The sequence below is a fragment of the Danio aesculapii genome, chromosome 19 (assembly GCF_903798145.1).
Source record: "Danio aesculapii chromosome 19, fDanAes4.1, whole genome shotgun sequence".
Classification (NCBI taxonomy): domain Eukaryota; kingdom Metazoa; phylum Chordata; class Actinopteri; order Cypriniformes; family Danionidae; genus Danio; species Danio aesculapii.
The window spans coordinates 22,477,059-22,499,890 of NC_079453.1; the positions used below are offsets into that span (position 1 = coordinate 22,477,059).

General features: G+C 32.7%; 1 protein-coding gene and 1 non-coding gene across 2 annotated transcripts; one reads left to right on the forward strand and one right to left on the reverse strand.

Moving 5' to 3' along the window:
* The first annotated feature begins 1,718 nt into the window (after positions 1-1,718).
* On the forward strand, positions 1,719-1,790 carry trnap-agg (transfer RNA proline (anticodon AGG)). Its single transcript has one exon. It is a non-coding gene; the product is annotated as a tRNA-Pro (tRNA).
* A 2,770-nt stretch (positions 1,791-4,560) lies between these two features.
* Positions 4,561-19,912, reverse strand: LOC130247103 (growth factor receptor-bound protein 10-like). Its single transcript, XM_056480292.1, has 11 exons — positions 19,777-19,912; positions 15,108-15,182; positions 14,713-14,850; positions 13,143-13,253; positions 12,860-12,958; positions 10,971-11,045; positions 8,392-8,508; positions 8,233-8,299; positions 7,337-7,424; positions 7,159-7,252; positions 4,561-6,025 (listed from the first exon to the last, which is right to left on the reverse strand). Exons 1-11 carry the CDS (start codon positions 19,843-19,845, stop codon positions 5,879-5,881), a joined length of 1,080 nt encoding a protein of 359 aa, XP_056336267.1. The 5' UTR covers positions 19,846-19,912; the 3' UTR covers positions 4,561-5,878.
* Between the last annotated feature and the right edge of the window lie 2,920 nt (positions 19,913-22,832).

The following is a 22,832-nucleotide window of genomic DNA, read 5'->3' on the forward strand; positions in this document are numbered from 1 at the left end:
CACATTTTAACTGGTAATTTCAACCGTATAAACCTTTGTTTTTATTTTCTGGGCAGCTTCAGAGCTTTATAATAATAATCTCAGATCAATAAATATAAACAACGAGGGCTTTATGAGTTATGGGTTTACATTTAAAAAAAAACCTTTTAAAAAATTACACATTGCTTATATCAATATATTTAAAACAGTGGTCAAATATAAAATTTTCTAGAAAGTATGAAATTGTGTATACTGAATTTTGTGAGCCAGCTAAGTTGGAAATATAAGAAACCAGAAGAAAAAAGAAGTTGGGTAAGGGTCCAATAAATGCTGAAATAAAAAAATAAAAGGTATGATAACTGCTAACATAAAGAAAGAGTGCGCATATTATAAACTGGTATCTCACACCAAGGTTTTTTTTTTTTAATCTGTGACAGGATTATGATATTATACTTAAATAATTATGATAAATGAATATGACAAATAGCACTTTGGCATAATAATTAATTGTTGTTTAAGGCCTTTATTAGCCCTAGGATCGTAGAATGCAGGAAATATTCGAATTGGAAGTTTTTTTTGTATTTTTAGTACTTTAGATCAAGGAGAAATATTTTTTAATACTTTGTTGAGCTCATAACTTGATATGGTGATGTTTTGTTGGTGTTTCTTGATATTAATATTTGTTTGTTTAAACTGTGCTTAAAAACTATTTTACTATAATTAATTATTTTTAAAAATCTGCTTCAGGGATAGTATACAGGTACATCTAAATCAAGTTAAATTATTTGGCTCCAACCAGAACAATATAGTGAATTGTACTGTTCATATATCGGGTTTTGTATATTTTTGAATATTTTACTACATTCAAAGATATAAACACTGAATAGTGAACCTGTAACACTACTAGATTGTGATATTAAAAATAAATATATTTTCTAGTAGCCTATGCAATACATTTTTAATATATTCAGATAAAACAAAATATGTGATGGAATATGCTATGAAAATCATATTTCTATTCAGCAATCTAGTTTAGTCAGTCTGACTCCGAGCTCACAAAGCAATTCGTTTTTCAACCAAAAGAGGGCGCTGCAACCTACACTGATGACTTAGTGGCACATGGACAAGAGCATTAAAATAGATCTTCATCAGTTTTAAAAGTCTAAAAAGTAAAAAAAAAACAAAAAAAAAAATGTAATAATGAATTAAATTACTCATTCTCATGTTTCCTGGGATATTTGTTTGTTATCGAAACACAAATTAAGTCAGACATTTCATCTCCAATGTCTTATGTGTTCCAAAGATGAATGGAGGTCCCTGGGGCAACATGGTGATTTATAGGCTAACAGGATTTTCATTTTTGGGTGACCAAATCCTTTAAGGTTGTCCCATAGTAATTCTTTTTGATAAAATAAGGAAATATGACACAATCTGTTTTTAAACACTAACGTTAGTTTAAACGTCCAAGACACGTCCTTCCTTACCGACACTAAGGTTCGGGGTTAGCTGTATAAATGGTTTAAATATTTTCACACATTCTAGCATATCAAACCAGACATTATATAATAGATATTATTCCGAAAATTATAAACTCAACAAAAACGGATATATTTGCAGCCTCATGAAACCAGATGGCGCCAGATTCCACCAAAATAAAGACCACGAACTTACTCCATCTCTAGTTCATGGTCCTGTAGTGCATGTGCAACGTGGCAGACTGTATTACCTATAATTTTCAAGGCTCGTTGGTCTAGGGGTATGATTCTCGCTTAGGGTGCGAGAGGTCCCGGGTTCAAATCCCGGACGAGCCCAAGTTTTAGTATTTAACTGATGTGGCAGATTTTAGTTTATGCTGTATGTACACTACAGCAGAAGTCAGTACTGAAACGCACAGAACTAAAGTATGAAAAGAAAAAAGAAGTTATTTAAATAACTAGTGCTGTAAAATAATTAGTTACAAATAATAATGTATGTACTAAAATGTATTCATTACATTCCTATAAATAAGCTAAGTTTCAACGTAATATTTTGTAATGCAAATGTTAGCCTGTTTCATCTAGTTTGAATTATTTGGAGATTAATTTCCATAATCTTACAAACATTCTTGACATCATATCAATAGTGAGAAAAGACAACAGTAGACATCCTTAATTTAATACTGTAATATATACTCTTTATAAAAAGACATTTGTGACATAAAAATGGAAACACGATATAAGCTAAAAATATTTCACACTGGTACATGTTGAGAGGGAATATGCATAATATGCACAACATCTTCATTCTGTTTTGGAGCGCACCACATTTATATAGTAATAGATGGTATTTAATACAGTGTTAGATCTACTACCTCTCTTTAGGCTTCACATACTTAAAAGAGCGTGACTGTTTGCATGTTTCTAATAGACAAAGCTGCATATGAGCCAAACATACAAATAAAATAATCTCTACACAGTCACCAATTTCACAAAACCGTACAATGCATGGAGGGAAAGGTAATATTTCACATGCACGTTGGCGTTTCATAACTGTGAGCCAAACAACAGCACAAGTCTGATGAAAACAAGCATCATCCAAACCCTTTGAGCTTGATTTGGACAGAGCGAATCCGCTTTCACACTTGCATATTCCAGTTTGAACATACTTCGTAATCAGGCATCCTTGTCTAACTTGCAGAGTCGAAATTGTGACTTAAAGAAACACTCCATTATTTTTGGAAATAGGCCGCTAGAGTTAAACAGTGGAGTTTAACCATTTTTGAATCTATCCATCTGATGTCTGGGTCTGCCAGGAGCACTTTTAGCTTAGCATAAATCATTGATTTGGATTAGACCGTTAGCATCTCAGAATTTGATAATTTTCCTATTTAAACCTTGACTCTACACCATATAATAAGTCCAAAAGGAAAATAAAAAATTGCAATTTTCTAGGCTTATAAGGCTATTGAATATCAACCTATTCAATTTTTTATTTTACATCTTAGTACACTGTGCAACTGCAGAACAGTCATGCTTTGAATAGGAAAATTAAAGAAACAATTTTTTTTGAGTGAGATGCTAATGGTCTAATCTGATTCAATGATTTATGCTAAACAAAGCTAAAAGTGCTCCTGCCAGACCCAGAGATCTTCCGAATGCATTTAAAAACAGTAAAACTCTACTGTTTAACCCTAGGGGACTTGTAAAATAAGCCTATTTAAAAAAAATGGAGTGTTCCTTTAAAGCTAAACAACATGATAAAAAAGCCAACCGCAATCCCTGACGCCGAATGCGTAAAGCTTGTACTTTTTGTAACAATTTACAAATGATTTACGTACGAAGCGATAATGAAGTGATAAAGAAGCAATAATGTAAAATAAGGCAGAGTCGTAGCTAACATCTGAGATGAATAAAGCGTTTCACATAAGTTAAACAGCGTGAATCGTATGCAAAAATGAAAAAAAGGTGCTTGTGTGGTATCATAAAGTGTTTGACAATCGCAGTGTGCGTCGTACACACTCTCGTCCTAGGCGCGTGTGGTTCTAGCTCAGCAGTATAACAGTCAACTGTCAGAGTTAGCATAATAAAACCATAGCTTAGTCTTGCTGGGCCAGTGTTGGAAGAGTAACAAGGCGGAAATCGGGACAGACAGGAGACTGCTGAAGCAGCGCCGCAGGTAACCGTATACCCGCTTTTACTGCAAAGCTGGCAGAAGAGATAATCTCCTCACCGCATTATGTCACGCAGCCTCAGAGGATTATAGACACGCCTGGGAGACGTGACTTCGCAAAGTCCTCCAGCCTGTGTGTGTGTGTGTGTGTGTGTGCGGGATCCCGCGTCCCTTCAGGTGCCTAAGTCTGGGCCTGGCCTGGCCTGTCACTTTTAGGGGTTTAACATGGCTCAAGAACAGCACAGTGATTTGAAAAGGCAGTTGTTAAGCTTCTAATAGCTAGGTACGTTCGCGAAGTAACACGACCTGGAAACAAATAATAACCCTCTTGAATTGTGCTCAGGGTGGGATTCGCCATACTGAAGAGGCCGGGGTCAAGTTTCAGTGGCCCTTTAAGGCCCGAGTCAAGTTTTTTTTAATGGCTCCGAATATAAACTATGAACAATCGATTACACCAGGAGTAAAGCATGTGCCTCCTGATATATCTATCTATCTATCTACATATATATATATATATATATATATATATATATATATATATATATACATACACACACACACACACACACACACACACACACACACATATACATATATATATATATATATATATATATATATATATATATACATATATATACATATACATATATACATACATATATACATACATACATATATACATACATATATACATACATATATACAGTATATACATACATATATACATACATATATTCATACATATATACAGTATATACATACATATATACATACATATATACAGTATATACATACATATATACATATATACATACATATATACAGTATATATATATATATATATATATATATATATATATATATATATATATATATATATATATATATATATATATATACTATTGCAATTCAGTGGATTCAGTGGTTTCTAAGTGATAATGATGTGCATACTTATCAACAATTAGGAATGAACAGATTGTGATTATGGATTGTTAACCTTTGTGAAGTAAATTCTAATACTAATTTTTGAGTTAAATCACATATAAACAAGTTTACAAGTTTATATATGATTTATATATCATATATAAATTTCGAAATTTGGCAAAAATTTATTTTAAAAAGTTAATAGTTTCATGTTTTGAGTCTCTTAATACACAAGGATGACAATTTTGACACATTACGGCAACTTAAATTTTTGAATGAACTGTCCCTTTAGGCTACGATGGAAACACTTGTCTGACTAATTGTCTGAAACTAATTAAAAAACTAATATATTGATTGAAATCCACTTACAAAACAAGTTTTTTTTTTACCTCATATAAACTTAAATTAATAAGATATGGCTGTTGTTGCTCTTTCCATTTTCTTTTTCGATCAACAGCATGCGACAGGTAATGTTGACGGAGCTTAAGTCATATTTAACCTAGAACATTCCTTTAAGGCAAAGCTTGATTAGAACTCCAAACGTAACTAACTCTTATGCTGGTAAAGCATTTAGCGATCAAGTATAATTTTTTTTTTGAAGTGCAAGTCTGCTACCCCTTGTGGCTAGTCTCTCCTAGCTGTGATGTATTAAAACTGGGTTTTTGTGTATTTTTTTTGGCTGTCACCGAGAAAGTGTCACCTCAAATGGTCATAACTGCAATTTTCCACTGTACTAATCCTATCATTGACAAAATGAAACAAAGGTGAACGGTAGGAGGAAGGCAAATGGGTAACAGTTGTCGCGGTAAGCTCAGGATGAAGCGGATCACCTGTGTTCAGCTCGAGAGTGCAAAATGTTCAGGTAGGAAACAACATAATACATATCAATCGTCATCAAGTAACTCTTTGCAATTGCAAGTCCTTGCAGACACACCACACAAAATGACTGTCCTGATCTGATCAGTTTATAGGGGGAGGGGGTGTTTAGTGTCATGTCCTGAATGATGAAGTCATCTTGAATTCATTGAAAGCTTATGATAATCACCACAGAGACTGTTGAAAAACAAAAAACACAGGCACCCTTGTCAAAACCAAAGGACAGGGCATCCTGGAAAGCTGTCCCATAATTATTCCCAAAAGTTTCCGTGCTAATCCCAGAGCTGTGAGAATGACTTGTTTTCATGCCCGTGGGTTGCGTCAGCTTATTTATGAAATAAAAAGAAAACAGAAATTAAACAACAAAAAAAAAAAGAAATAAAAATCCAGTTTTTTCAGTTACATCTGTGTGTGTGTGTGTTGCTTGCAGGTTTCAGGAGGAGGGGGGTCATAAGGCCACCACGGTGCAGGGGTGTTTGAGTTTGCAGGGCAGGATCCCCCTGTTGAGCTGGTAAAACTCTACCAAGTGGATCAGGTCGGTGAACTTGGTAGAGCCGTCATCAAGGCTAAAAAACACCTGGCCATCCTCCTCAAACTGCAAAAACAGACAAGAAAATGCAGAGAATAATTATTCGTATTTAAATAATACTATTATTATTAGTGTACTTGAAATTTATGATAAAATATTTAATACAATGACATATGGACATAATTGAATAAGTCTAATGAATTTGACACTAACTAATACATTTTCAGATATAATACTACTAATTTACATATTAATTTATATTTTCTAAAGTTATATTATAATATATATATTGTATAAATATCAATCTATTTTAAATTAATAAAAAAAATTGATATACAAAAACAAATGCATACATATTTAATAACACATCTATGTAGCATTTATAGCAATAATAATTAAAATTATAAACTTAATATACTTCATATAATCACTGATGAGGTATAAATAAATGAAAAAACTATTTCCAATATTTTGCATTAATGTTTTTTTAACAAATCAGGGCTCAGTTCATGTAGTAAAAAAGTGTTTTTGAACTTCACATATTTACCAGCAAAATGCATCATTAGACCTGGATAAATTTGCTTTGACAGAAAATACATTTTACCCATCTTTATGTGTAAAGCAAAAAAGCATTTCATTTTCGTCATTTAAACTTTAGTTTTTAAAGAGCTTTATACGGGGCTAAAAGCTAAGGATTTTTTGTAATGGCCAGGTTGTTTGATTTTTACTCGCATCATCAAAAAATGTAGTTAATTCTTAGCCACATATTTAAAAAAAAAAGTGTGTCAAAACATGCAAACTACAGTTGTATGCATACTGTTTTTTTCTATATGATGTTTATTTTAAAAAATAATGACATGTTTTAAATACATGGAGAACAATTAAACAAATGTTACCGTAATGAGGAAATGTTGCTACATACAGTTAATAAATACACTTTTATCAAAAAGTTTGTTGGTGCAAGTGAATGTTGCCCCGTTTACCAGGGCGTAGGACAATTAAGACCAGTTTAAAAGATTTAAGACCTACAACCCAATATTTCAGTAAATATAAGACTTTTTAAGGTCTAACATTTTGTTTTGTAATTTAAGACATGTTAGGACTTTAAGACCCTGCGGACACCCTGAATTTGCTCCATTCAAAAAACTCTTAATACATGCATGAAGATCATTTGAAATCAGTGTTTATTAGTTACTCACAGGTAAAATCTGGAAGTGTTTAATCTTCTGATGATGGCAAAGAGTGAGAACGAATGCTTTTGGGTTGCTCTGGCTGTCTCTCAACAGGAATAACCTACAAGACAAAACACTGATTAATTGCACGGTCCTCTTTCAAAACAGTAGATAATATTGCTTATCTTTGAGAAAAATACCATACCCATCAACTTGGCCCTGCTGCATAATCATCCTGTGGGATTCCTCTCTCATAATGCGGCCGTGGAACCATAATTGTGTCCTGTGAATCACTGAGAACAAACACAACAAGGACATTATTTGAAAGAAAATGCTAATTGCCAATTATGGCAAGACGCTCCAGCCAAAACACTTTTTTTTCCTCCATTCACCTTTAAGTTTTTGGTATCTTTGGCTTTTCATTAAGTGCTTTTTTCTGCATAATGGGAAAATAAAATGTCCAAAATACACCTTTAAGTGTTTTTCTTTAGGCACACTTTATCAATTTATGCCTGCACGTTTGAATTAAAATATATATTTTTTACAATACATTTTTTAAGAACTGTTTTATGAGTTTTTCTACTCCTCAGCTCCGACACACACTAAACTTCAGTTTTATTAATATCTACATTCTGAAAAAAATTACAAAGAAATGATTACAAATAAATATACATTATTACAAACAATATATATATATATATATATATATATATATATATATATATATATATATATATATATATATATATATATATATATATATATATATATATATAAATAACTGGCTATTTGCCAAATAATTTCTGAATAAACGAGTGATAAAAGATATATATAAAATTCCATGAGATAAAAATAATTGTCTGTTTAAATATGTCTAAAATTAAACAAGAATTTTGAAACTTCCATTAACCAAGGTTCAGAATTAGGAACTAGAAATTTATGCATATTAATCAATATTTAATAAAATAAGGAATAAAAAAGTTTCTGAATACAAAATAATATTTATATTTGTAATATATTAAATCAATTAAGAATACCTCTTGCCTCAATGGGACTAAACAATAATAATAAAAAAATATATATAAAATAAAATAAAATCACCTGAACTTAACGGCGAGGGATGTAAAGGACTGGGGCTTCCCAAAATATTCATTCTCTGACTCCGCTTCTGTACAGAGATTTAAAAAGTATTAAATACACATTTACAATAACTTAATAACTGGCAGACTAATAAACTTGCACTCTAATCTAAGCACTCACTCTCCAGGTGTGTCCCTCCTCCATCGCAGCGCTCTGAGCCTCCACCGGGTTGTCAATCACTCGACCAGTCCTTCCAGAGAAATCCATCGCAACCAGCGAGTTCTCGGACACACTCCGCTGTAAATCAAAACAGTCCCACTTTAGAATAAGGCTTAACTTTTTCATATTAGATTAAAGGGATTGTTCACACAAAAATTTAAATGCTGTCGTCATTTACTGTTCCAAACCTTCTGTTGAACACAAAGGAGGATATACTGAAGAATGTGGTAAAAAACAAACAGCCATTGACTTCCACAGTATTCTTTGTTCCTACTATGGATGTCAACGGCTACTTCTTTACAACATTATTCAGAAAATCTTGTTTTAGGCTCAACAGAAGAAAGAAATTCATAAAAGTTGGTGTGCTAACATAGGGAGGTAATTGTTATTTATGGTTGAACTATCTCTTTAAAGTGCCTCTATTTTTCTTGTTTGAACATTAACTTTCATGTTAACAAGTAATGCAGCTGTTTGCTTAGATCAATATAGTTACGGTCTCCCAAAAGAAGCAACTGATTGTCTGAAAAAGGTCATCAGTAATTCCAGTCTAACTTCCTGCACAAACTTACGCAGGTTTGGGGAAACAAAAATTGTATAATATCAGTCTGTGGTTTTAATTGGTTAACTGCAAACAATGTGTACTTTGACCCTCTAATAATGTAGTTGTGCTTCTGATGGCCTCATTTCTAGACACAGGAAAACAGATATATTTCTGTTTGTATGATGGTACTGTTTAGTATAGAACATTATGATTCAGTACGGGTTAGGCTTGTATTTCCACTGCCAACAGTACCAATACTTGGTAAGGATGAAATACGACAAAGTTGAGATCAAGTGACAATTCTTTGTAAACCAACAGACCCTTTTAACCATTTTTCTGGGTTTCTCGGCAGTGGAAGTCATCATAGATGGGTAAACTTTGAGAGCAGTTAATGGGAGACAAACATATTATACCACAATATACTATATACCACAAATATAGTTTTTGCATTTTATTTAGCTTAAAAAAAACTCAACAATAGTGTTTTTACAACTTTCAAATAACAAACAAAAAAAGCGTTACACTGTAAAAAAAAATGCTGGGTTCCACACAATCGATTTGAGTAGGGACAACATGAAGGTTAACATTAGTTTTTACAAAAGTAAAGTGTATTGAACATAAAACAATTAGGTTGTCGCAAAAAAACACTTCAAGAATTGTGTTGGTTCAGCTTATTTTAAATAAGCAGTTTGAACAAACAGCAAACATCATTTTGAGTGCATCCTATTGGTTCTGTACTGTTGCATTAGGTATTCTTAAGAAAGGGTGCCAAAAGTGGTACAATATGGTTTGCTATTTAAGTACTGTTGACAGTGGAAATGGAAGTAGATACGTACCATACTGTACTGAACCCTACTGCTCAGTGGAAACAAGCCATATGTGATAAAATGCTAAGCAAGGCTCTAGACCTGCAATTTAAATATGGTAACAAGCATTTTGTTTAAAGTAAAGCTCCATTTTGGTTGGGGGGGTTGCTGTTTTCTAGGCTAATACAGCAAGGAAGTATACTCTCATTCCAGCGTAATAATCAAGGAGCAACGATCAGCATATATTTTTTTTTCTTTAAGACACAGGTGTCAAACTCAGTTCCTGGAGGGCCGCAGCTCTGCACAGTTTAGTTCCAACCCTAATTAAACACACCTAACTAAACTAATTAAGTCCTTCAGGCTTGTTTGAAACTTACAGGCAAGTGTGTTGAAGCAGGGTTGGAACTCAACTGTGCAGGGCTGCGGCCCTCCAGGAACTGAGTTTGACACCTTTGCTTTAAGACAATAGGTAGAACCTAACAGAGTGGGCCATCTAACCAATCAGAGAAGAAAAGAGAGACCAGATCTTTGAACAAACAGTTTGAGACTTGGAAATAAATTAGAAAATGTTAAAACCTGTAACAATTGACTTCCAGGGCATTTTCCCCTCCTTTATATATGTTTGTGAATGAATTTAATATTGAGACGTTTCATTGTAAAGAGTCCCATAAATACAGCTTTACTCTTGATCAGTTGTTAAAAGCACAAGGAATCATTTAGGACTACAAAAACCTGAAGGCATTATAAACATAAAAAAACCCTTTTCACACTTGAAAAGGTTAAAAATGGAGCATTTTTTACCTTCACTTTGGGGTGAAAAGAAGTGTTTAGAACCATGTTTGAAAAGCCTTGAAATCTATAACCAAAACTTACACACCGTTCTTAAAAACAGCTTAGTCTGATCAGCAAAAAACACTGAAGGCTTAAAAAATTAAACCCTACAGCAACCACTGTGTTCATGCGTTTTCCCTGCATGAATGTTCCCAATGCAAATCGGCGTAAAGGAATCTATAGTCGCACACTTCATTAGCACACTGTTCATACGCTTATGAGCAGATTAAGCGAACTCTCAGCAAGAGCGTTCCTCAAGAGCACACCAGGGTGCATATAATACCAGGTGGACTCAGAGAAGCATGAACGCAGCACATTTAACCCATTGACTGCACTGGCTGAAAGATCACCATCTTTCTTACCACAGGTGTGGTGAAGTTTGATATGGTCTTCCTCTGGTGGGGGGTCTTGTAGTTCTGATATAGCAGAATTCCAAACTGAAAAGAGAAGGTGTTTTTGTGTGAGTTAACATGAATGGACAAGTGTGCGTGTGTGGGTGTGAGTTTTGGGGGGTGGGGGTTCTCCAAAGAATTCACATTTTTTATTTCATTTCATTTCTTATTTTATTATTAGTAATGTTATTTGAGTATTGATATTTAAACTACTATTAACTATTATTATTAATTGCTGTTGTATTTTTTCTAATAACATTTTAATAGAAAAGAAAAAAATACAATATTATGCAAGCTGAAATAAGCTTTGGAAGAAATAACTTCACAAATAGCTCACTTATAAATATGTATCTTTTATTATTAGTTTTTTTTAATTGTGTAGTGTTATTAGTACTAATTGTGTTTCATAATATTGTCTCTTAGCAAACAATAAAAAATAAAATAAAACAAGCTTAAAACAAATGTCACATTGTGGATAATAATAAGTTTATTATCATCATCATGATTATTATTACTATACATTACAATTTTTATAGGCAGTACAAAATGGTATGGGTTATTCACTTGTGGTTTTACTTCAAATTAATTAATACATTTGACTAATTAAAAAAAATAAAGGACTCATGAAACTAATTAAAATAGTCAGTAAAGACATTTATAGTGCTACAAGAAATTCTATTTTATTTCAAATAAATGCTGCTTGTCTAAACCCATTTATTTATTCATTCATTCGTTTGTTCGTTCATTCATTCATTCATTTCTCTTCAAAATAATTAATTTATTTCACTAATATTAAAAAAGTCAAGGACTGATGAAACTGATATAGTCAGTAAAGACATTTATAGTGCTACAAGAAATTCTATTTTATTTCAAATAAATACTCTGCTAGTCTAAATCCATTTATTCATTCATTTATTCCTCTTCAAAATAATTAATATATTTTACTAATATAAAAAAAATTAAGGACTCATGAAACTAATTAAAATAGTCAGTAAAACATTTTTAGGGCTACAAGAAAGTCTTTTTTATTTCAAATACATGCTGCTAGTCTAACCCCATTTATTTATTTATGTATTTATTTATGTATTTATTTATTTATTTATTTATTTATTTATTTATCTGGGTTATTTTATTTATTTATTTCTCTTCAAATTAATTATTACATTTTAACAATTAAATAAAATTAAGGACTTATGAAACTAAATAAAATAGTCAGTAATACATTTATAGGGCTACAAGTAAGTCTATTTTATTTCAAATACATGCTGCTATTCTAAACCCATTTATTTATTTATTTATTTATTTATTTATTTGTTTGTCTGGGCTATTTTATTTATTTATTTATCTTCAAATTAATTAATACATTTTAATAATTAAATAAAATCCAGTACTCATGAAACTAAGTAATTAGACAGTAAAGACATTTATAGGGCTACAATAAATTCTATTTCATTTCAAATAAATTCTGTTAGACTAAACCTATTTTATAATTAATTAATTAATTAATTAATTAATTAATTAATTTCATGAATCATGAAATTGATTAAAATAGTCAGTAAAGACATTTATAGTGCTACAAGAAATTCTATTTTATTTCAAATACTGTACATGCTGTTAAATTAAACTGTTAGTTTTATGAATTTATTATTATTTATATGCATCATTATTTACTTATTATTAACACTGGGGGTGGGGGAACAATTTTTTTAATAAAAATATTTAAACAAACAATAATAATGAGAAATATTTCTTAGCATGAAATCATTTTTAATGCAAGAAATCAGGACAATGTGACACAGGAAACTGGAGTAGGACCTCATAAGGTGGTAATAATGTCTCATAATGTTTTGTCAGTCTACCTTGAGCAGTCTAAAAGCAGTCATCCAGCATGTGCGGCTCTGATCATCCTCTGCACAAAGCATCTTCAGCTCCTTCAGCTCAGTCCTGCCCTTACTGGGCTGTCAATCAAAGAGATCTACTGTCAAATCAAGGCACTCCAGTTAATAAGGACTAGCATGCACTGTACCAGGTGAGGCATGGGTAGTTATTTAGACAGGGGTATCATTGAGTTGGAATTAGAGCCAGCCATGCCTCCTCTATTCTCAATGTCTATGATTTTGTACTGACCGTGGTCCTGCTCACCTTAATGCAGAATTGGTAGTCTGTGGGCGCATTGTGCATCTTTCTGCCCGTCATCACAGTGAAGATATTGCTCTCCTCCAAGTCTGACAGTAATTGCAGGTGTCTTGGTTCCTAAAACACAATTATAACTTCATTATAACCCCCAGCTTACACAGACAGTCCTACATAATGACAGCAGTGAACACTGAAATTTGACATGCATCTTTAACTATAACAAAACAGATCTTGGATGCTTTTTTTAAATTATTGCCAAATCATTTTAGCTAATTTCGGAGCGTGTCAGTGACCATCAGCCTGTCATACTAAGCAGAACAAAGATGGTTGCTGTTTCGCCACAAGATGGCAACAGAGACCACATAATAAGCCCTTAGAAGAGAAAAACTCAGCATAGTTTTAAACTACAGCTAATCAAATTATTATAGAACAGTTAAGTGACTTTCTAGGTCGATCTCTCTTTTTTTGTGTGTTGTAGTGCTGTATTTATACTATAGTCTGGTAGTGTTTCTGGCAGTGTTTGTGGGGTTAATTACTGTGATATCCCATATACATCAGAAAAATACTGGGAAATGTCTCTAGACTGATGGCATTTCATGCTGTTCAGCATTATAATCTTAAAATGTGAGCAAAATCACCTGTTTTGTCAACATTTTAGATATTACACTAGAGAATCATTCAAATACTAGCTCTAAAGTGACATTGGTAAATTAGCCACGTTTTCTGCTGTTCTGACGTCAGTTGCAGATGTGAATGGATAGCAGAAGTAGTTCCTCATATAAAAGGATTTTTGAGACTCTCTGTGTTTGATTTTATTTTTTATACACACGCGATATGCCATCAAACTGTTGTATAAATGCAATTTCACGCTTGAAGTAGTGCAATATGGCTGTATATCGTCATTGGTGGGACACTAAGGCATTTGACCTGTGGCCCCGAGCCAATGCACGCCTCCCACTAGTGTATATCAGCCATATCGCACTGTTACGCATGTGATATTTTGTGGTTTCAGTTTCAGGTAACTACAACAATTCTAATTAACAAATTAACAATATCAAATTTAACAGCCTAAATTGAAAAAAAAAAATAAACATAAAATTAAAATCTAACAAATACTATAAAAAAAAATCTAAGAAAATACCTTTGAGATTTGTTCTACAAATATAATAAATATTACATAAAAAAAAAATAGAAAAGCGTGTATTATACTTTTTCTAATAAATAGAGAAATTACCATGAATGGACTTGAAACAGGGCAGAATGATATATTAATCTAATCATTTACTTTTTATTGTTTTTTTTCATTATCATAAAACTTTAATTTCAGTTGCAAGTTTATGAATCTCAGACTTTAACATTTTTAAGCTAAAACATTTTTCACTAGTAACATTTTTCTGTAAACACACACCATGTGCTGCTCCAAAGGTTTAAGAAAAAATGCAAAAAAATTCAAATAAATAAATAAAAAAAAAATCAACAATTGTCAACAGTTTCAAAAACCCACCAGAAAGCACTGATATGTTCATAAACACATTAAATGCAAAACTTATGAATTAATATCACAGGAGAATCTTGCCTTTGACATTCCTTTAGTGGAGTAGTAGAGTCCAGAACGACGCAGGAACATGTAGAGCTTCTTCCAGGACTTGCGGCCCGTCTCTTTCATATAAAGGAAGCCCTGGATCTCTGGACAGCTGCTGGAATTCAAGAAATTCTGTGCAGAGGGGAAACAGAAAAAAAAGTAGAGAGGACCATCTGGAAAATGAGTTCTTCAAACCTGGATGCCTTCCATGCTTTAAAAACGCAGCATTTCTGCTATCACAAGACATGAGTGTGCATTTCAAAAGCCGTTTGAATCCACTTTGCTCATTCGGCAAACACACAGTCATGCAAAGAGTGACGCACGCAGGTAACAATGTAGGCTAATCCAGATTTTGCTGTGTCACAGATGCATTTGCGTGCGTTCCTCACCTGTAAAAGCTGGGACTGTGGGATAGAGCCATTCGATTCCTGACACCAAGCCACCATCTGCTCCGGAAAGAAGTTCTGGGAGTAGAGGAGAGAGGAGGATAGGTAAGAAAAAGACCGTCTGCACTGAACATTTGCCAACAGCACACATGAAACGTAATGGAACAACTCATTCTGTTCCATCAAACTAAAAAATCATTATTTTTTTAAATTGCTGAGTTTATATGATTAGTAACAGGAAGCCACATTTAGTTAAGGTAGAGTTTAGGTTCACCTTTTTTTTCACTGGGCCAATATGAACATTTATCCTCATTCAAGCTAGACTGAACAAACTTTAAATTAGTGCTATTATCAGAACAGAAACTTTCATTTTAATCTAATTATTGTATATGTTAAATTTCACTGGGAAATTACCCCCTTAAAATATGTAGAGTCAGTATGGTGTTAAATAAACTTCTAAAGGTAATTTAGAAGCAATTTAGTACAGCAATAATTATTCATAGTTCAACATTTACTAATGTTATCATTTATTAAAATCCAAGGCTGTACTTGTTGACATTAGTGAGTTAACACAACCTAACATTGCATGTATTTTAATTAACTGACATTAACAAACATGAATAAGTACTAAATAATAAAAATAAATAAATGAATAAATAAATAAATACATTTGTTAGTGTGTGACATTGTTAGTTGTGTGTTCATGTAAGTAAATACATTGGTTAAAATTAACCACATGTCCTGTATTGTAAAGTGTTACTGAAACTAAAAGATGAATATAAATATAAATATAAATGAATGACTAAGTCACTGAGTACTTTATTAGATTCAATCAAATGACTCATTTAACAATTAACAATTCATTTATTAATGAAGTAAGAAGTTCAAAAGAATGACCTATTGAATCATTGGTTCAATTGATTTGTTTAAAATAGAGATTCATTCAGAAAGGAAACACAATTAACAATTGTGTGTTGATTGAACAGTTCTGTTTTTAAGGTAATGTTTTCACAAAAGCAGAAACAGACATATCGCATCTAAAATATAAACGAATATTAACTTCGGTCACACTTTATTTTAATGTACAATTCACTCTAATAATAAATCATTAACTAAGATTTTTGGCTAAATAAACAACTAATTAGCTGCTTATTATTTGTAAGGTAGAAGTTAGGTTTAGGTATTGGGTAGGATTAGGGAGGTAAAATAAGAACATACTTTATAACTGCAAATATACAGTTAATATCTTTAATAATATATAAGCCAGAAGTAAATAGTATAAATTGTTACTTAAGTGTTTAATGAAAAAGGAATAATTTTATTTATTTTTATTGCCAGAAGTAAAATAAAATGTCACATCAGGCACTTCATATTTCACCGCAAAAACAACCAAATAGTTGGACTGCTTGTACGATAAATTTACTTAAAGAAATACGTTTTCTGCTCATGATCGAGCTTGTCGACATAAAAGTATAAAGTTATTTACATTTATTTCAAATTTGACAAAGCAATTATTTGTAATAAAAAGGCAGAACCATCAGTGTCAATAGCTATGTTTCCATCCAACGATGCAAATTAAATTTATGTGCAAAACTGGAATATCGCATAAAAGATGTGCGAAGAAAGCAGCGTTTCTATCCAATGAGTCAAAGAGAACAAAATCGTCACTTCCTGATTAACTGGCACCAAATATCAACAGTAAATAGGTAATTTGCTGCGGTAGGAGAATCTTTTCTTTTCTTTTCTTTATTTAATAAATTACTTGCGCCTCAGAAGACAAATGCTGACATGCAATGGATGCATGGTGATGTTTGAAGCCCTGAGACGTAGAGCATAGACGCTCTTGATTCTGGAGGTCATTTTTAACCTAATAACACTAATACTGAGATGGTTAAGGCATTTTAGAATGACCAAAACAACATTTCAGATGTTTTACAATGTGCTCAGCCTACTGGTTTGTCCATGCACACACATTTTTATCACATGATCTCTTGTAAAAAAAAAAAAAAATAATCACATTACTTTTTTTTAATACACATACTGGAATTTGTGTGGTAAAAGTGTTTCCATCGCACATCTTTTCTTATCGAATAAAAAGTTTATCGTACTCAGTTATGCACATACGTTTTTATAAATCATGGATGGAAACATAGCTAGTGTTAGCATATTTCACTCTGAATTAATGGCTATTGATATTGGTTTACACTAAAATAATTCTAATAAAACTGTAAAGAAAAATAATAATAATAAAAATTAAAAATTAAGAAACAAAATTGACCACAAACTAAACTGAAATTAAAACGAAAACAGAAAATCTTAAAATAAAAACCAATTCAAACTATTAATGAAAAAAACTGCAATAGTTAGGGTTAGGGTTAAACCACTCTTTTTAAATTTCAAATATTTTTTGATGAATTGGAACTAAAATATAGAATAGTGCTTTGTTTACGGTAACCCTGATTTACATAACTTCTGAAATAAATCAAATTTAACTTACACACTAATGCAGCATCAATCAATTAAACAATCGAAACATACAATCTTTTTAGGTCATTAATAAATGTAAACCAGCTCATCAAACTAATCAACAACCTATTTTGTTTTTTACCACCAGTAAATCAAAGTCCCTTCACTAGTTGAGTTACATGAACATGTTAAGAAGAATGTAGGAATTCAAACAGGCATAAGCTGAAACCCATCTAAAGCTAATTTAGGCAAGTTGTGCCGAGCATTTTCCAAAGCCAGGGATTACCAAGAGCAGGTTAAGTGTTCTGTCAAATAGACTCGGACTAACCGGCCCACAGACTGCTCAAATGCTAGCGCGCACACACACACACACACGCACACACACACGCACACACGCACACACGCACACACGCACACACACACAGTACATACCGTACTAAAGCACGGGCTCAAATCAGATTAAGCTTTTGCATGAACATTTTTTCTAAGCGCATAAAACGTCCGTGGCTTAGAGAGCAGGATAAAATGTTTCACAGCATTCACACCGTAAGGCGCTTATATGACACAGGTTCAAATGTAGTTGTCGGAATGCTGTCAGTTAAAAGGTGTCATGTCTGGGTTTGTATATAACATAGAAGTTCTAGTAAATTAAAATTGTGTCAGCATTTTAAATATAACTATATTTGTATATAACTATATATAAAAGCTGTTTTTGAATGGCTGGAAATTAATTCAACCAGTGTTTTTGTAACATATCGAAAGCAGGAATGCATGGCTATATTTTATGAAATGTTTTGTTGGTCACATTTTACAATAAAGTTTCATTATTTATTGTTAATATATTTACAAACATGAACTAATAATAAAGAAAACGTGTTCAGCATTTATTAAGAATCATACTTCCAAACTTACCAAAGCATTATTAAAATCCAAATTCATGATATTTGAAATTAGTTAATGCACTGTGAATTAACATAAACCAACAATGAACAACGTTGTTCCATTAACTAATGTTAACAAGGTTAAATAAATACTAATAATAGTAGTGTTTATTGTTTGTTCGTGTTAGTAAATACATTAACTAACATTAACCAACCAAACCTTGGTTTAAAGTTAAGTTTTAAGTTTCGTTTTTCAGTGTAATGTACTGAAATCATCCAAAATTATACACTTAAGTGTTTCTTTTTAATTAAAAGCATGAGATACAACCTCAATTGGCTCTTATGAAATATATTTCTTCTTTTGAACACAAAACAAGTTATTCTAAACAATGTTGGTAGAAAAAAACCTATGGACAGTGTTTGGGGTAACGTATTGCAAGTAACAAGTTATGCAATAATAGTACTTTTCTAAGTAACGAGTAAAGTAATGAGTTACTTTATAAGAAATAATACTTTTTACATTAATAATACATTACTGTTTTGAAAATGTAACGCGAGTTACTTTTTAGTTTGATTAAAGTTTAGTTTTTAAATAAATTGCTTTCAATGAGAAAATATTTTGAAGGCATCGAAGAAAAGGAAAAGGGGACTGTCTCAGTGGACAGTGATTTTACTAGAGACAAATAGTACAAAAGTAGCAAACACGTTGCTTTAAACTTTCAATAAGCAGCATGTAGAGCTCTGGGGTCAGGAAGTGCTAGATTACATTATCCTAAAATATTTATTGACATAAATATATATTTATGTGTTTTTTTTAGGTAAATGTAGGTGTGTTGTTAATTGAAGAGCTCCTCTATTAAAGAAAAAAAACATGTTCTGAAAGAGATCAAGCCTCAGCCAGGTAATACAAAGTAACTCAAAAGTAACGTAACACATTACTTACCATAAAAAGTAACGCAACTAGTTATTTTTTTGGGAAGTAACTCAATATTGTAACGCATCACTTTCAAAAGTATCTTTCCCCAAAGCTGACTATAGAAGTCAGTGGTTGTTTTTTCTTTCATTTTTTTTATTTTTTTTTATACAAAGTATGTTTGCTATTCTTAATGCAATCAATCAATCAACTGGAGAAGTATGGTGATAACTGTTCATATTTTACCCTCTTCACCTGCAGTGGCTTGTCTTAAAGGATTTATAGCTTGCAAGTCATGAATCAAGTGTTCTTAGTGGATTTTTGGGGATAAGCAGACTTTAATTTCAGTGGATTTGGTTTGAAGTGGTGGTCCTGAGTGGGTGGGCTGTATGGGACAGGCTTTTCCTCTCACCAGTGGGTTTCTGAAGAACTCATACTTGGCGTAGTTCTTCCTGAAGAGGAACTTGCTCTCTGGAGGCATGCAGGCCTTCACCGACACCACCAGCTCGTGATCTTCCAGACACCGCTCTGGATTTAAACACAGATGACAACAGAATGCTGTTAGTTTACCTTAAATTGCTAAATAGTTCTTATCATGAACATGAAACCATTCATACGGCACCCCGTGATGTGGCAGAAATATGAACAGTGTCCAGAGTCGTAGCTGGGTGCTGCGGACACCCGCAGACTGTTCATACCCTGATAGAAATCTATGTTTAGAATTCTAAAATGCATGATGCTACATGGCACATAGCTGAACAGTGCATCTGGTGTGTGAACCCCCTAAAGCCACATCTCCAAAAAGGGAAGATATGGTATATATTTTAATAGTGCATTAAATACAGAATTATAATATTTATTTTAAGTAATTTTATTGTATATAATGAAAAACTTTTTAATCTGCTGTTAAGTATCTTAAAGCTATATTTAAAGTAATGCATTTGACAGAAGCATTTAGCTAAAAAGATTTACAGTTAAAAAAATGTTAGTTATATTTAGATCTGTGTGTGCATTCTAGTTACTTTAATAATCTACTAATCTAGTTACTCTAATAAGAGTTAAGTATTTATGCTCTAATAACTGCTTCTAAGCATTAAAATATTTAAAAAAACATCAAGTAATTTATTGTTAAATATTTAAATGCGGGATGTTCAGATCCGATCATATGATCGGAAATCGGGCCTGATCATGCGGTTTCAGACTCGATCAGGAGGACACATCTATAAATCTTATAACACATCTATAGTTAAGCGGTGGCTAGGCATTGGCCGGTATAAGATTCTGACATATGATAACCTTGGATAAAAATATCACGGTTTCATGGTATTGTGATTACTGCTTCAAAATAAGTTCTTTTTAAATGTCTGGGTAAAAAAAAACGTTTTTCCCCATTGAAAAGAATATATTTTATTTCATTAAACATTTAAAATATTTTGAGCCAGTAGCCTTTGATGTAGAGGTTCCTTTTCTGCTGAAGATACTGTTGCCGTAAAAAAACAAAAAAAATAGTTGTAAAAAGCATGTATAAAAAACAACGCATTACTTTGAAAAAGTAATAATATTTGAGTTACTTTTTTTGAAAATGTATAGCAACTTACTTTTTAGTTTAATACATTTTTAAATAGTTGTGAAAACATGTAAAAAACAAACAAACAAAAAACCTACATATACATCATAGCAATGGTATAACAGAAAACTATGACGGTTTTAAAACCTTGACTTTTCCAAACCGCGGTAAACCTTAAAACCGGTTATCGTCCCATGTGGATGTCCCGGAGGCACAGAGTTAGACCTCTTTCTTGACTTCACACAGAAACAGCAACACGTGCGGCATGACATCACTTTGTGGCAGAGGCACTATTGGTTAAATGCTGTAGAACACGAAAGCAGATTGAAGTGAAAAGCGCGAGTATGTCTGTGGTCTAGAGGTGTTATAAAGTTGATGACGACAACATTTCCATAGCAAACTGTGATATATGAAAACATAAGTTGAGGTGCTATTTGTGTTCATATTAAATTTTTTTTATATACACTGATGAACTAAAGTACAAAAGTGAAGGATTTATTTTATTTAATACTTGATTGTTCAAGCTAAAAGTGCTCTGTTTGTTAACAGAGTTGTTGAGTGTTAAAGTAAGGCGAATTAAATAAAATTAAGGAACATACCGGATCGGTTTCATCACTTTGCTTTATTCTTTTTTATGTATTATACAAGCATCGTATCAGTTTTGGTATCAGTAGATACTCAAAATCAAATGACTTGGACTCGAGGGCAAAAAAAAAAAAAAAACTAATTGCGACATGCTATTTTAAATGCTACATTTAAATTCACAAATTTGGGAGAATCTTGCTTTCAATGTGTCTTCTAAATCCAAAACCCATGATCTTTGCACTCCTAACAGCATACTGTACCAGTTAAATGATGAAATTGGCAAATGAAGTTAAAGAGCCCATATTATACATGAAATAGGGTCATATTTAGGTTGTAAGGGTCTCCAACAACAGTCTAATATGCATGCAAGATCATAAAACACTTTTATGGTCTTATAATCTGCATTTATTTTTACCTAATTATCCCAACGACTCCCATATGAATCGTTCAGCGATTCATTTGTTCCCAAACCCCTCCTCAGCGCGAAGCTAATCTGCGCTGATTGGACCGATGACAGCCTGCTGCGATTGGTCGACAGTGACAGGCTTCAGCACGAGACAGAGTGAAATGCCCAGCTGGTAATCAACTGTATAAAAGTAGTCACAGTGCACACGCGCTTCATAGTGTAAGGCTTTTTTCACACACACACACAACCCTCCTCAGAAGAACTGGGGAGATCGACGCGAGTCTCCTAGCCTCTCCCTCTCCCTCTCTCTCTCTCTCTCTCTCTCTCTCTCTCACACACACACACACACACACAACGCTCCTCAGAAGAACTAGTGAAAGCGACGCGAGTCTCTCTCTCTCCCTCTCACACACACACACACACACACACACACACACACACACACAACGCTCCTCAGAAAAACTAGGGAAAGCGACGCGAGTCTCTCTCTCTCTCTCTCTCTCTCTCTCACACACACACACACACACACACACACACACACACAACGCTCCTCAGAAGAACTAGGGAAAGCGACGCGAGTCTCCTGTCTCCTAGCCCCTAGGCGTCACAAACTCGACCTGTTCTTTTTTTTTCTCTCTCTCTCTCTCTCACACACACACACACATCACGCTCCTCCTCAGAACTAGGGAGATCGACACCTCTCCCGTCTCCTAGCTTACGATCGCCATAGCAACGACAAACGGAAGTGGAACGCGAGCTCACAAAATATATATCTATATATATATATCTATATATATATATATATATATATATATATATATCTATATATATATATCTATATATATATATATATATATCTATATATATATATCTATATATATATATATATAGATATATATATCTATATATT

Bases quoted from the DNA above. Each gene is read 5' to 3' on its own strand.
- LOC130247103 (XM_056480292.1), bottom strand. From the start codon at position 19,845: ATGCCTCCAGAGAGCAAGTTCCTCTTCAGGAAGAACTACGCCAAGTAT. The intron at 8,300-8,391 runs GTGAGTGCTTAG...ATCTCTGTACAG, and splicing joins AGGAGGGACACACCTGGAGA to AAGCGGAGTCAGAGAATGAA. The intron at 7,253-7,336 runs GTATGGTATTTT...TTTGTCTTGTAG, and splicing joins CAGCAGGGCCAAGTTGATGG to GTTATTCCTGTTGAGAGACA.